Below are 15,362 nucleotides of genomic sequence, written 5' to 3'. Positions count from 1 at the left end.
CGCCTGGACATTTTGATTTAATCATGCAAATAAATATTGACCTGATGGCTTTTTTCCCACTTGCCCCACATGTTTTAAACCATGCGGATATCACATTCTGCTGATGATCACTTTTAATTTCCATTTTCTCTGCAGAAATGCTGGAGTCTAACAACCTTGTGACGTTCGAAGGTCTGGCCAACAGTTCGTCTTACCACACCTTCCTGTTGGACGAGGAGAAAGGACGACTGGTGGTGGGAGCCAAGGACCACATCTTCTCCTTCAACCTCATCAACATCAGCCGAGACTATTCACAGGTAAAAACCAGTGTCTGAGTTTCAGTCTGTCTTGTCTGGTGGTTTTAACCATGTATCAGGAGGTTTGTTTGCGTTTCTGGCCGACTTAATTTCCATCTCGAGTGTACCTCTCAATCCAGAGTGCCAGTCAGAGACATCAGGTATCTCGGGACTTCCTTTTTTTTCTGTTTCTACCGAAAAGTGCCTCGTGAATATTTCAGAGCCGGGCTGCCGCACAAGATCACACGCTGTGCCAGGCATGTTAGCTGCTCTCCGCACACCTGGATGAATAATGGAGTAAACTGAAACAAAGTGGATAACAAATCGCGTTTGTGACCCCTTCAACTCGCATATACACACACATGCATGCACACAAGCTGTGGTTTTTATTGACTCAAGACAAGAGTGTTGTATTGATTTGAGAAGGGGATAATTCTCTTCTAACATGCAAAGGAACTGTGTTTGTGTTCTAGATCCCTTGGCCGGCTTCTCCCACCAGAAGAGACGAATGCAAGTGGGCAGGAAAAGATCTCTCGGTAAGAGCTAAAAAAAAACATCTCTCTTTTAAGTGGGTGTCAGCATTTTGCTTCTGCTCTCCCACAGTTGTGTAAAAAATATCTTTGTTCTACTGTACTAAAGACGTGCAACTGTGCATATCTTGAAGCAAACATCACTTACAGTTGCACTGGGATTACATCGAAAATGTGCTCTTAAAAGCATTTTCAAACATCGACATTTTTTTTTTAATCTTCCAGTTTGTTTGTACCAGTGTGTTGACTTTACTAATCTGTCATGTGGACAATGACCATAGGTCTGATTATAATCGCAAAGCCATGATTGAAACCATCATTTGACCTTAATCACTTATCAAGCTTCTAGGCGCTCCATTTGACAGAGTGAGCTCTGGCAGATGCTTTCATATATTCGGGGATCATATGCACAAGTGTTTATTTTATATAATATCCCATGTTTTCCTTTATTTTTTTTGGGTCTGTACATGCATTTGTTTTTGAGTTTTTTCATTTAACCTCTCAAGCACATCACAACTTGACGTGGCCTAGACTTGACTTCCCTGTGAAATGAAATACTTAAATACATTACACTGGTCAGACGGACCCGTGTAAAGTATTTAAGATATCTGCTGACCACCTTAAATATAGACTAAGTTGTGTAACACAGTTAGATGCAGTGTGTGTGTGGCTGGTTTGCCGATTAGATATTCAAACTCAATCAGTCTAATTAATAAAGTTTAAGTTTTAAAAGACTCTAGAAACAATGAAGCACATTATTCCCACTTTGCAAACCCAAGAACATGCTCACATGGGTATAACATTTCCGCAAAGTGTGTTTATCTGTTTAGCCTTTTAAATGTGTTATTTAATTTGACCCCTCAGTTTAAGGAAAGCCTGAAACAAAAGATGACTTGTCCTGGTGCTTATAGGTTCAGATCTCTTTCAGACCCCCCTTTACCTAACTCAACCCTTGTATGACGAGCCAAGCATCACATCTCCCCCTGCATGTGGCTGAGTGCAGTTTTAAAGCAGTTTGTGTGATATGGGGAAACCTTATGTAAACACACTGAGAAACTGCCTCTGGTCCCGGAGAGCTGTGTTGTGAATTCTAACTTCCAAAACGGCCCTGGGCAATTTGCTGGAATATGAAATGATGGCTTTTTGTGGCTTAGTTCTCTGCCTGGACATTAGCCAGAATAGGGCACGCTCTCTTGCCCCTTCCACACTTCTCCACAGCTTATTTTAGGCACCATGAACTCCTTTGTGTGTTTTCTGTAAACATCGTGGCGCAGATGAATACGGCGCCCCGAGGGGTGGTCTTTCTGTTATGGAGTCGGAGGAGAGTGAGAATTAAAGGGAGGCAAGGGAGAGGCTGCTGATGCCCCCCCCCCCTGATGTAATGTAAAGCAAACACTTCTGGAGATGAAGCAAATAAGAAAGAAAAAAAAGATAGATGGTTGTGAAAGGTGCGACTGTGCACACACAAGGGGGAAAATAAAAGACGCATCGATTTGTGATCTGAAGAAGTGTGATATTTGCATTCTATTAATAACTCAGTGTGCACTTTATTATTTATTTTACCAATGCTAGGTATGAGATGGTAGCTGTGCTTACATAGTTTGAGTTGTCTCTAGTATCTTGCTTGTTAGAGAACATCAGTGAAACTGGACCATGCAGATACTGTTAGTAGATAGTTTGAGCTTGCAACAATGTCGTTCATTACTCAGATAAACCCGCTCACATATAGGCCATATAGATCCAAAGCAAAACCAGATACCTAAATGACAACAAAGGCTTACACCAACAGAGGCGGCTGATGACCCAGTAAAGCCAGATGAACTTAGCCATGCATCATTTTCTGGTGCCATTCTTCTTCTTCTTTTTTTTTTTCATATGTGATGACACATTCAGTTTTATTTGAGGTCACGTCTGCTCAGACACGTGCTGCCTGAGCACATGGAAATATATATTGCCATATGGCTGGAGAGCACTGCATACAAAACAGACCGACTGCCACACACACACACACACACACACACACACACACACACACACACACACACACACACAAACACAAAGACACAAGGAAATGATTAGATAAACAACATCTGCATCTACATAAGTCATGAGGTAACCCTAACCCTAAGCATTAAAGCCCCAAGTCAAGAAAAATATACGCTCCTATATCCCAGCATTAAAAGAAAAAAGTACAACATATAAAATAAGTAAATTTCAAGTAACGGCAACTTAACATATCATTACTTTAATTAATAAAGGGTTATAATGGTTGACTTTATTAACTGCTTCTGTTGTTACTCTGCATCTCATTACCTCCTGCATGAATATCTCAATTATTGCACGGGGAATTAAACAGCTGATGTGAACCCAGCAGTGGTAGATGTCAGTGGGTTCAAAGAGGAAAAAGGAGCAGAAGGTCCAGGGCTTGGTTACTTTATGCAAATAAAGTGGAAAAAAAAAAAAAAGCACTGAGTCATGGATGAGAACGCTTGGTCTGGTTACAATATTATTTTCAGAAGCATTACTCAGCACATTGCGAGGCTATTCCCCGGGGAATTACAGCAGATTACAGAAGGCTTTGCATTTGGGGATCATCGCAGATGTCTCTATTTAAGTCTTGGATTCTCCTCTGCTGAGAAGTGGGGCTGTTAGTCGGGTTATCCAGCAGTTTCACCGCTTTTTTTTCACTAACTAAAATAATCATATGCAGTAGCAGCAATGACTATTACTAAGGATGATGATAGCACAAAAAAAACCCTGTAAAAATGAAAGAAGTGTCAGAACGTTGATTATTCTAAATATGTCGTCTGTCTTATTTCCATCAGAGGGAGTGCTCTAATTTCATCAAGGTGCTGCAGCCGTTCAACCAGACCCATATCTATGTGTGTGGAACAGGAGCCTTCCACCCAGTGTGTTCCTACCTGGAAGTGGGCAAGAAATCAGAGGTACAAGCAACATACTTCATTTTCTAAACGTCTTCTTTTAACGTTTGCATTAAGCTGTGAGGTTATGCTGAGTTTCATGTATTAATTAAGTTAAGTTTTATTGTCATCCAAACAGATGAAGATGGTTTCATTCAGCAAAATGAGCTGGAAAATTAAGAACAGGGTTTCACAGTCTGCAGAATTTCTAATTCATCACTCTTAATATGGAACTGCTGGATGTGTATGTGTGTGTGTGTTCATTAAAGTAGAAAGAGGAAATTGCTCTTTTTTCCTCCAAATGTCACTGTGTCTGCCTTGAAATGTGTGTTCACTGTTCATTAGATAACTATTTACAGACAATTAGAGGCAGAGAAAAGTAATTTTCTAGATGAAGATCATGAACTTAAAAATGAAATCCATCTGATTTCCTATGACTGCCAAGGTCACCAAGTCATAGAGAGTGCTGAGATTTACTGTTCTGCTATCCATCTCTCTTATTAGAGTCCATTATGGTGGAATCATTTTATGGTGGAATGATTAGACTGGAGCATATTTAAACCACACAAGTCTTATTATGTTGTTCAGATTTCTCTTTTTAATGAAAAAGAAAAAAAAAGTTATCCACTTAGTGTGGTAATGTCACTTTAATTGTCATTATCTGTACATATATTGAATTATCAATATGAAGCAAAATCATTCAACATGTGTCAATATTAAACCAAAAATGCCAACTCGCTGATTCATGCTTTTTATTTAATTGAATTCTGCGGGCTGTAAGAACGCTGATTTTCATGACATACCGCAGTTTTCTCGTAATCCGGAGTGGTGACGTGCTGACAACGAAATGGATTCCCCAGACAGAATTCCACTCTCACTGAATCGGCTATTTTCTGCCCTGTGTCATTTTAAAACAGTAAACTCTCCGGAATAATGTGAACTCCTGCTTTTTTTAGTGGCTCACTGTGACTTTCTATCTCTCAATATGCAGGACAGCGTGTTCAGACTGGAGCCTCACATAGAAAACGGCAGAGGGAAGAGTCCTTATGACCCCAAGCTGCTCACTGCCTCCATGCTAATCGGTGAGTTCTGAGACCGGATACACAGTGCTGCTCTTATGTGTTAGGGCATATTAAAAACATGGGAGTCCAGAAAACACCCTTCTGCCTGTAGCTCTTTGATTTCAGCAGATTCACACGGGGGGAAAACACTTGTAAATAACAGAACAGGACACTCCTGTCATTCATTACAAGTGGATCTGCTCTGTAGTTGGTGTTTACACTCTTGAAACCCCTCATTGACAGGACTGTAAACTCTATTTCTATCTGAATCTACCTCTCTTAAGTGCTGGGTGTGCATGCCAGATTACACTTTATTGAGTTCCTTTTGCACTGAATCAAACAGAGTAGGACTACGTGAGCCTTCCGTTCCTCTCTAGCCCTAATTATTGCCAGTCACATTGTGTTATATCACACCGTTTAACCTAGCAGATGGCCATTTTCCAGCCCATCACCCCTAATCTCCTCTCCCCTTTTTCTCTCCTATCTTACCAGCATTATTATGTACTCCCCCTGTCTCACACCTCTGTCCTGTCCCTCCTCATCTGTCCCTCCATGCATTCATCTTTCTCTCGCACTCCCCTCTCAGCCCTGCCCACTGTGATAATGTCAATTTCACACTCCTGATGTTCATCACATCCGTCACTGCCTTGTTCTCTGAGGACTCCGAGTCTACCTTTACTGCTAAGCCCGTAAACAATACCTCAGACGTTAACACCTGCAAGGCGGATATCACCGCAGACTGTTCTCTTATCCAGTGTTATTAACATGCAACTAACGTTTTTTTTTGTTTTGTTTGTTTTTTCCTCAGATGGGGAACTGTATGCTGGGACATCAGCTGACTTCATGGGACGGGACTTTGCCATCTTTCGCACCCTTGGCAAGCATCATCCAATCAGAACAGAGCAACACGACTCCCGTTGGCTAAATGGTGAGAGAGAAGAGGAAAATAGCTGGCTAACACTGATTAGATAAATGATTACCATTACTTCTTGATTCTTGATTTTATGAAATACTGTTGTTTATGTCTTTAATATCAATAGAAGAAAATTCAACTGTTTTATTTGTGATGACATCTGGCCAGTCTTTAGGTTCAGTTCTTGCCCTTATTTTGCTTTCTATTTACTCCCAGGCCTTCATTTTAGTAGGTTTGGTATTGATATTCTCCTTTATGAAGACGACATTCAGCTTTACTTGTCTGTCCATCAAAATATATATTTTTAAGGGATTGCCTGAAATCTCAGGAATTCCCTGATTAGAGGGAATTTTCTATTCATCTAGATTAAGATAAAACAAAATATCTCTTCCTTTAACGTCAGGACATACAGCTATTGTGAAAATTGAAGCTTCTGACATTTTTAAGTGTACTTCATCAACTCTGACCTTTAAATAGCAATTAGATATACATTTTGCAAATACATTTTTTCAAAGTGTTGTTTTCATTTTACTACTTTTGGAGTTAATAACTCATTATCCATATGCCTTTCCAAACTGAAAGCTGTATTGCAGTTATAATAGCAATATCCAGTCTATCAGATTGACAAATCAGCTTTACAGGATGCTTCAGCCATAATAGAAAATGAAGAAATAAAGGATTTGATTCAGCTAAAATTAAATCTCAGTATTTGTCTATGTGTCGCAGATCCCAGGTTTGTTGGCGTTCATCAGATCCCGGAGAGCGACAACCCAGAAGATGACAAAATCTACTTGTTTTTCAAAGAAAACGCAATTGATGGAGAGCATGTGGGGAAGGCCACACACGCTCGCATTGGACAGCTCTGCAAAGTATGCAAATACAAATTAATACACACGGGCTCTCAAACAAAAAAAATTCAGTCACCCACAAAATGATAGAAACAAAGACACACATACTTCACACGCGTTCAATGAAATAGCTTCTGTATCTGGAAAAACACTTGACGGGTCTCTGAGTGGCTTTTATGGTGGTTGTTTTCAGGGGGCTGTTATCTGTGATTATTTTTAGCCTGGGGAAGGGTGGGCTTTGTTGTGTGTGGTACAATCACCCCTGAAGACAGAAACCTGAGAGAAATGTTAAATGTCACCAAACCTGAGAGGCAAAGCCACTGTCAATGGGAGCACTGTTATCGTAATGCCAGGCTTTGGCACTGATTGGGTCTGCCACGCCCCTTAGCCGCAGGGGATGGTTATGTTAAATAGCTGGCCTTGGATCAGTTTTCACTATCCAAATCCTATTCCTATTCATTAGGCAGGAATCCAACCAGCTGACTGCAGATCAGTCAGTAATGTCCAGCCTCAACCTCACATTTAGCGGGCTGCTAGCTCGTGCCTTTGTCATAGCAGCCTGATTACCCAGAATGTCAGGAATCTGTCTTGTTCAATACAACACAAGCCATCCATTATGCAAGATGTGGTATTAATTTCGGCCTGTGCATATTTGGACACATTCTAATTCACTGTCATAAATTAACACCATGTGGGATTAGATTTGAGCCAGCACTCTGTTCCTCTGTGTGTGTGTGTGTGTGTGCTGTGTTCTACAAAACAAACACTTAATATTTGTGAGGTAACTAAACATATTGTGCTTGAACATTTTGAGACAGTCTTTCTAAAGACATTTAGAAATTCATAATTCAAAACAAAATAGGATTTTTAATGGGAGAAAATGAATGTTTGAGTGACCAGATGTTTTACTTATTGAGAATTGGAATCTATTCCCTGAATATAACCAATCTAAAGACGATAAGAACATTAACCTAAGATCCTCTGTAAGTCATTTTACAAGGAAGATGTACATTTACATAACTCTAAATCTGGTCGTTTAACTTTCATCAATAAGCCTAGTCTCTATTTACATTACAAGTTTACAGTTTAATCTCAAGCTCTGCCCAATGAATAAAGGGGATTGGCCAGACTCTGAAGTAAAATTTCACATCTTTCCCTACTTGTTACGTTACAGTTTCCATAATCCGCTGTAAAAGGTCAAGAGAGAGATTGATATAGGGAATTATTATGCTCTGTTTTGAGCTGATGTCTTACTTCGAACATCAACAGGATAATGCAGAAATCAGCTGTAGACACTTGGGTAATACAAGTCTTCAATAAACATAATGAAACAAGCTTTTTATTCATTTCACAAGACATTAATTTGCATATAAAAATCCCCAAACTGGATGAAATATTATAAATACCAACACATGTTGACATATAACTAAGGGAAAGTAAAACAGTCAACATTTCAGCTATTTCTAAATGAATAAACTTCCCTGCTGAACTTCTGCACGTTATCTGTCCAACAGAATGACCTGGGGGGTCACAGGAGTCTTGTAAATAAGTGGACCACCTTCCTTAAGGCTCGACTTATTTGCTCCGTGCCTGGCAGTAATGGAATAGACACACACTTTGACGAACTACGTGAGTTAACCCCTCATGCACAGTCAAATGTTTTCACACATTATTTCATTGAGTTGAAGTGAAGTGAAGGATTTTTTGGAAAGGAATATATCTGTTGTGTTTCAAGTCGTATTCCCTTGGCTTTCAGAGGATGTTTTTCTCATGAGCACAAAGGATCCAAAGAGCCCGATCATCTACGCAGTGTTTTCGACTTCCAGGTACTACGGCAAACACTGAAATAATTGCACACTGATAACAAGAACCTCATCAAGAATCCGAAAAATCTTCATCTAACTCATTCTTTCTGCCCATCAGCAACATCTTCAAGGGTTCAGCTGTGTGTATGTACAGCATGACAGACATAAGGAGAGTGTTCCTGGGCCCTTATGCTCATAGAGATGGCCCCAACTACCAATGGGTGCCCTATCAGGGACGTGTCCCCTACCCACGTCCTGGCACGGTGAGTACAAGATGCCTTAACTGGGATGTGTGAGTGTGTTATGAACTGAGTGTTGTCAGTAAATCTCATTCATGTCCTACAATCATTTTGTTTTCTACAGTGCCCAAGTAAGACATTTGGAGGATTTGATACAACCAAGGACCTTCCTGATGAAGTGGTAACCTTTGCCAGAAGTCACCCAGCCATGTATAACCCAGTCTACCCCATTAACAATCGGCCAATCATAGTCAAAACAGATGTGGACTACCAGTTTACCCAGATAGTAGTGGATAAGGTAGAAGCAGAAGATGGCCTATATGACGTCATGTTCATTGGCACAGGTACAACCTTCATGAGTTTGCATGAATGCTTATTAGACAATTATAAGCACATTTTTAAGAGTTTATATTAACTGATTGTACGCTTCCATCATTTTCTAGACATAGGGACGATACTGAAAGTTGTATCCATACCCCGAGGCTCCTGGCATGACCTGGAGGAAGTCCTATTGGAGGAAATGACTGTTTTCAGGGTAAGGTTATTCTCTTCACAACCTGTGTTGCTTATCAATGTTAAAGCATGACTGCAGAAGCAGCAAGTGTCTAATCTGTAACTTTTATTGTCATTTTCAATACAGGAGCCAACAGCCATAACAGCAATGGAACTTTCAACCAAACAGGTATGGATTTGAGTTAAATAAAACTGTGTAGTGGCACAAACCTCTCTTACCAACAAAGAGACCTCGAACTTATATCATTATAACTATGGAAATAATATTAAATCCGAGATAAATGGAGATCAATCAAGGCTACAGTTAAGCTTCTGAGATTAAGAAGACACACCTTGCTGCTTGGTTGACAACATAAATGCTTGCACTGTCTAAGCACTTTGAGGTGACTCACTTGATCAAATAAACATGTCAATTGTTGGCTTTTCAGCGGCAGTTAGCTTGTAAATTTAAATGACAGGGAGAGATATAATGAGTCAGTCGGTTGACAGGTAGGAGGGTACTGAGTACCTGTTGAAGGATGGTCTGTCCACATTCCTGAATGGTACTATTTACTCAATGACAAATACAAGCTGAACACAGGTGTATTTTGAAAGCATGTTGTCAATGCCTACTTAAAACCTACTAAATTGTGACTTATTAGACATGAAATATTGAGTCTTTCTCTCTCTTACCCTCCCCAGCAACAACTGTACTTGGGCTCAGACATTGGCGTCTCCCAGATGCCTTTGCATCGATGTGAGGTGTATGGGAAGGCCTGTGCTGAATGCTGCCTGGCAAGGGACCCTTACTGTGCATGGGATGGCGCAGAGTGCTCCAGATACTTCCCCATGGCTAAGAGGTACCCAACACACACTATGCATTCATACAATGCACCAACTTCAATCATTAGTGTATCGATAAGAGACCTGTTTTAAATTAAAACATGCTACATTTAAAACCAATGTTGAATTGCATGTGAAAGAATGACTTTTGATTGACATGTTGAACCATATTCAACATATGGCAAACTAGATTATACAGAAAGGTTTTACTCATTGAGGACAGATGAGAGTCAGACTGCGATTCAAGGACTTGAGCTAGGCACTCTTATGCTACAGGCTTTGTATATTTGCCAAAAAACATCCCTGAAGGACTAGTATCGTGTTCCTAGCAGAGAGCTCGAAATATAACCTGCCTCATGTGTTTACTGTAATGAGAAGCAGTGTCTGTGATGTCTGGAGGCTGTCTGGGTGAACCAGGGGTGAGAGGTTTGGTGGTAGTGTGGCTGCCGATGTGGACTGGATCTGTAAGTGTGCATTTGTAGTGTGCATCCTCCCACTCGGAGCTCCATGAGGTTTATTGATTTGAATGCTAGCTGCACAGGATTCATGTTCTATCTGTTAGTTGGACTCCAGAGTCCTACATTTAAAAATAAGACAGCCAAAGCAAACTCTTACCTCCAATTACCAACAACACATCGGTGCTGGCTCAGAACAATGCAAGACAGAGGGGAGGGAAGTTACCAGTTTGCCCTTGGTGTCACCATAATATCATCTGTTATTGTTTACAGACAATACCCTTTGTGTTATGCTTGCAACTCTACTTGAAACTCCATCGGTTGCATGTGTGATCCAGCGAGACGACAGGCACAAATGATTGATTAAATTCCTCTGTCATACACACCCTATAATTAGGGTTTTAATACGATGCAATTGGCCGCCTGCTGTTAGTTTAATACTTTTGGCCCGCACATCCAAACCACAATCAAATGCACACCTACACACACACACTCAAACTTCCTGCAAACACATTTTCTATCACACACAAAGAAACTGTTGTGTCTGCTGACTCATGAAGGATTTTTTTTTATATATTTCTGTCTCTGCAGAAGAACAAGAAGGCAAGATATCAGGAATGGAGACCCACTCACACAATGCTCGGATCTGCAGCATCAGGGTATGTCAAATAAAAACATGTGTTTTGTAATGGAGGCATCTGTTATAAAAAAAATAGTTTATTTTGGTTTCCATTCAGACACATTGAGCAACTAAATGTGCTTGTTCATTATCTAAATTAGATCAATTTTCATCAAACACAAAGACAAAAGAGCTTCTGTTTGGAGGATTTATTTTCTTCACTGGGCATAGAAATGGTCCCAAAGCGATCCAGATTGTAGAGAAGCCAGTTGAATGTGTGTGGCGCTGTGTCTTGTGTTTTTATGTGTTTCTGGTGGTGTGAAAATTAGAGTTGGTCCATGTGAGACTTATCATTAACATGGGCAGGATTCCTCAGAGCCTCCTTTCTGTCGCCAAGCCCTCCTCTCTACTGCCCTGTTAGTGGTCTCGGTCCAAAATACTGCTTTCTAGTACACTTTCTTGCTCTCTCAAGTATACGCTTCTTTCAATTAACTGACGAGAACAAAGGACAAGTGGATATCACAAGCTTCTAAATTTAGGAGAGTAAAGTCAGACACTGAAAAAAATACTATTACTCTTTATATTGTACATTTAATATTCTCATAGCCATTAAAAGCATTCTACAGAAAAGGATAGACGTGTTGTTTTTGTTTCTTTTTTTTTAGAAAACGAAGATGCTGATGCAAATTTTCTTTAGCCAACTTCACTGGAGTTTGGATTGTAAAATTTACAACAGGATTTAGGAGATCAAGCAGAAGAACCCTGACCTTAAAGTGCCAAAGCTCTCTGACTAAATAGCATTGCACCTACTTTACTATATAAAAACCCAGAGTTTGGTTACAGCCCATTTCCTCCAACGGCTGCCCTTGTGGTGGAAGCTGCTGAATTCTGTCTATGATGGAGTGTGATAAGAGAAGAGACAGGATAATGTGACAAAATAATCCCGAAAGCAGTCATTGAAAAAAAAAAACGTTAAAGCCAGGCTATTAATTCAGGCAGCATTCAGAGAATGTTTTTTCCCCCTCCACATTTCAGTCAGGGCAATACTGAAAAGCAGAGATGTATACAGAAAACCACTTTTTTTTGTCTTAAACTCTACCACAGATGAGACTACAATATTCAACAACCAGAAAAAAAAAGGTTTGCTTCAACAATCTTCTATAACTGTTCTGTTTTTTTTTTTCCTCTAGATGAACTGAGTGGGCAGACGACTCTCCTGGATAAAACAGTATACGGTGTGGAAAACAGCAGCACTTTCCTTGAGTGCAGTCCCAAGTCCCAGAGAGCGCTGACTTATTGGCAGTATCAGCGCTCCACCGATGACCGCAAACTCGAGGTTGGCACAACCTGAGCAACACACTTAATCAGTTGTATTAAAATAGACTCAGACATAATCTAATGGGAGGTTGTACTTCATAATGTCAATTTATATTTTAAATAATACAGTTGCCATTTTTTGGGGGATTTAAATTGGCATATTGGATTCAAGTGAAATACTATTTTATTATTTTATAACAGTGTTCTTAAATCTGTCTCAGTCCTCCGAATTCTTTTTCCTGCAGGTGAAATCAGAAGAACGTTTCATCCGCACGGACCAGGGCCTCCTGATTCGCGCTCTTAACAAAAAGGATTCTGGGATCTATCTGTGCCAGGCAGTGGAGCACGGATTCATGCAGACACTCCTGAAGGTCACCTTGGAGATCATCGACACAGAGCGCCTGGAGGATCTGCTCCATCGCGACAAAGACACCGCGGCCGCCACTGTTCCAGTTCCGGACCGTTCCTCGCTTCAAGAATCGCCCAACCAGAAGCTGTGGTACAGAGACTTCCTGTCCCTGGTCAACCACCCGACTCTGAACAGCGTCGACGAGTTCTGCGAGCAAGTGTGGAAACGGGAGAGGAAGCACAGGAAGCAGAAAGCTCACCTGGTGCAGCAAGTGCAAATGCACCAGCAGCAGCAGCAGCAGCAGCAGCAGAAGGTCGTGGTGAACCCTCACCCCCACATTCATGCTCAAGGGCTTTCTGCCAAGTGGAAACACCTACAGGACAGGCAGAAGGGACGCAACCGCAGGACCCATGAACTGGAGAGGGCTCCCCGCAGTGTCTAACCTACAAACCCCAGACTTTTAACTCCCAAACCTGAACCCACATCCAGTATCTCATCCTGTATTCCCAGTGAACTTTCCCACTTTTCTCCTCCAGATCGAGATATGGACTTCCTCAACAAGGGATAGCAAAGTCTTAACCGCTAAAACTATCCTGATCCAGCCGGCGGATGCTTTCATGCGTGGGCAGCCATGTTTAGAGTACGCCGGTGCAGGGGACCGCAGGGTTGCAGGATGTTGTATCACGACCAGAACATTGGAGCATATATTATCTCAGCTGGCCTCTGAGGCCTGAGCACATCAGAGGGACTGTGTAGACCAGCACAAGACCTGGACACATCTGCCCATCCTTTCAGATATGACTGACTCCATTTTTGCATCATAGTTTTCACGGCATTGTCTCATGGCATGCTACTAAGGTGACAATTCATTTTCTACTTCACATTTATGAAATAAGAGGTAGTGGGATTGTATTAAATACAGCGTGCAGTGAAAACGGACTTGTATCTGTATAACAAGCACAAAACAAGTGAAACTCATGGAAAAGCACATGATGGGATATTTGGTCTTTTTTTTTTGGTATTATAGGTGGTTAAATAAGACAACATTAGAGAGAGAAATGCCCAAACGCTGCAAGAATCTAGGGACATTTACCATGCGTCAATAAATATTATGATGTAGCTAAATATGTGTAAATATTGTATTCTAGGACTTCTCCTCATACTAAAGGGAATGGCTTGCAAATGTCTCGTTGTCTCTTTGTTGTTTCCCCCAGATGAAAATGTATTTAAGAAAAAGAAAAAGAAGCAGATGTAAACAGGGAGATATTGTACATAACGTTGTGTCCATGACCTAGATAAGCTTCCCAAACAAAGTCAGGTTTTTTATTCTTCTGTTTTGTTTATCTGTTTTTTATTTGACTCATCAGATTCCTTCCCAGTGTCAGCAGCCTGTCACTCTTTATCGATGTCTGCCAGCTGCCTTCTCTCAGTGCAACACAAAATGTCATACTGGGGTTCTTCCATGTTCGTTCTACTTTGTATACATGCATTATTTTGATAAAATATGTGTATTTATTTATATTCAAATGTGTAAAATTGTGAAAATATTCTCCCATGTGCAGGCGTTTTTTTTTCTTCCAATTGGTCACTTGGATTGATTCATTTTCATTGACATCATCAGTCTCTTCAGATAACTGTTATTATAACTGTAATCAAAATACTGTAGTAAGACTACTGTATTTTTTTTTTTAACAATAATGGTCACCATGCATAATATAGTCGTTGAGACACTGAGCAATAACTCAGTGTCCATACTGTATATTTCTTCTACCTGTATTGCCTCATATCCATATTCTTCACAGGCAGCGCAGTGTGAAACCTTCATATCACTGCATGTAACAAAAAACACGTTTTTAATATACAATGTACACACACACACACACACACACACACACACACACACACACACACACACATACAAACCTGGAATGTAGCTGTGAACATTATGTAAATATAAATACTATGTTCTACGTTCGACAAGTATGACACTGTTTACTAGTGCATGTGAATGCTATCGTAGTGTTCCTGTTTTTTGCTATAGCGACGATATACTAGTCTGGTGTTTGTCGACGATACTCTGTTGTTTTTCTTATGCAGTATGTGATATTAAAAGTTGTACATAATATTTCAGCTAGGACTCTGAACTGTATAAATGATAATTCCTGAGGTAGAGGTAGTCAATTAAAAAATTATAAACAAGATCTAAGCAGGGTTTTGTCGTGGATTTAAATATCCAACATCCTGTTATCAACAATGGACAATGTGAGTTAAAACACATCATCAGTATGTTAGAAGATCTTGTCTAGTGTGTGTTTAAAAAAAAAAAACTTTAAAAGAAAGTTGAACTGAGTTGAACTCCAGACGAGTTGTGGGACTTTCAGTAGAGATGTGCATATGATGAGATCATCATTATTAAAGAGGAAGAAAAAAAAGGATGCCTCTATCTTGGACATTCAATAAAAGTGAGGAAATTAAGTGCTGCTGCTGCTGCTGCTTCTTGGCATGATGATGATGATGATGATGGTGGTGATGTATTCTACTGATCTAATAAATGTCTCTTCATAAAGTGCTGCTTTGATTTAATCTATTTTTAATGTGCGATGCCTAGCTGCTGTCATGGCACCTGGCTATGGCTTTTTCTGTAGAGTATACGATCAGATAAACAGATTGGATACATATATTAGCATATTAATGA

General features: G+C 40.3%; 2 protein-coding genes across 4 annotated transcripts in view; one reads left to right on the top strand and one right to left on the bottom strand.

Moving 5' to 3' along the window:
* sema3ab (sema domain, immunoglobulin domain (Ig), short basic domain, secreted, (semaphorin) 3Ab) overlaps window positions 1-15,236 on the top strand; it is a 41,419-nt gene extending 26,183 nt beyond the window's left edge. For both annotated transcript variants that reach the window (XM_061035204.1, XM_061035203.1), the window contains 16 exons: window positions 136-296; window positions 749-811; window positions 3,631-3,750; window positions 4,718-4,808; window positions 5,596-5,715; window positions 6,427-6,569; window positions 8,063-8,177; window positions 8,305-8,374; window positions 8,472-8,616; window positions 8,717-8,936; window positions 9,036-9,127; window positions 9,233-9,274; window positions 9,787-9,944; window positions 10,974-11,041; window positions 12,192-12,337; window positions 12,564-15,236. In XM_061035204.1, coding sequence (XP_060891187.1) covers window positions 136-296; window positions 749-811; window positions 3,631-3,750; window positions 4,718-4,808; window positions 5,596-5,715; window positions 6,427-6,569; window positions 8,063-8,177; window positions 8,305-8,374; window positions 8,472-8,616; window positions 8,717-8,936; window positions 9,036-9,127; window positions 9,233-9,274; window positions 9,787-9,944; window positions 10,974-11,041; window positions 12,192-12,337; window positions 12,564-13,109 — 2,300 coding nt within the window. In that variant the 3' untranslated portion in view covers window positions 13,110-15,236. The remainder of the gene's footprint in view (window positions 1-135; window positions 297-748; window positions 812-3,630; window positions 3,751-4,717; window positions 4,809-5,595; window positions 5,716-6,426; window positions 6,570-8,062; window positions 8,178-8,304; window positions 8,375-8,471; window positions 8,617-8,716; window positions 8,937-9,035; window positions 9,128-9,232; window positions 9,275-9,786; window positions 9,945-10,973; window positions 11,042-12,191; window positions 12,338-12,563) is intronic.
* LOC132972409 (isocitrate dehydrogenase [NADP], mitochondrial) overlaps window positions 1-15,362 on the bottom strand; it is a 375,783-nt gene that overhangs the window by 251,886 nt on the left and 108,535 nt on the right. The gene's annotated exons all lie outside the window — the stretch shown is intronic.

The sequence above is a fragment of the Labrus mixtus genome, chromosome 4, assembly GCF_963584025.1.
Source record: "Labrus mixtus chromosome 4, fLabMix1.1, whole genome shotgun sequence".
In the NCBI taxonomy this organism is placed as follows: domain Eukaryota; kingdom Metazoa; phylum Chordata; class Actinopteri; order Labriformes; family Labridae; genus Labrus; species Labrus mixtus.
This window is presented reverse-complemented; position numbering and strand designations above follow the sequence as displayed.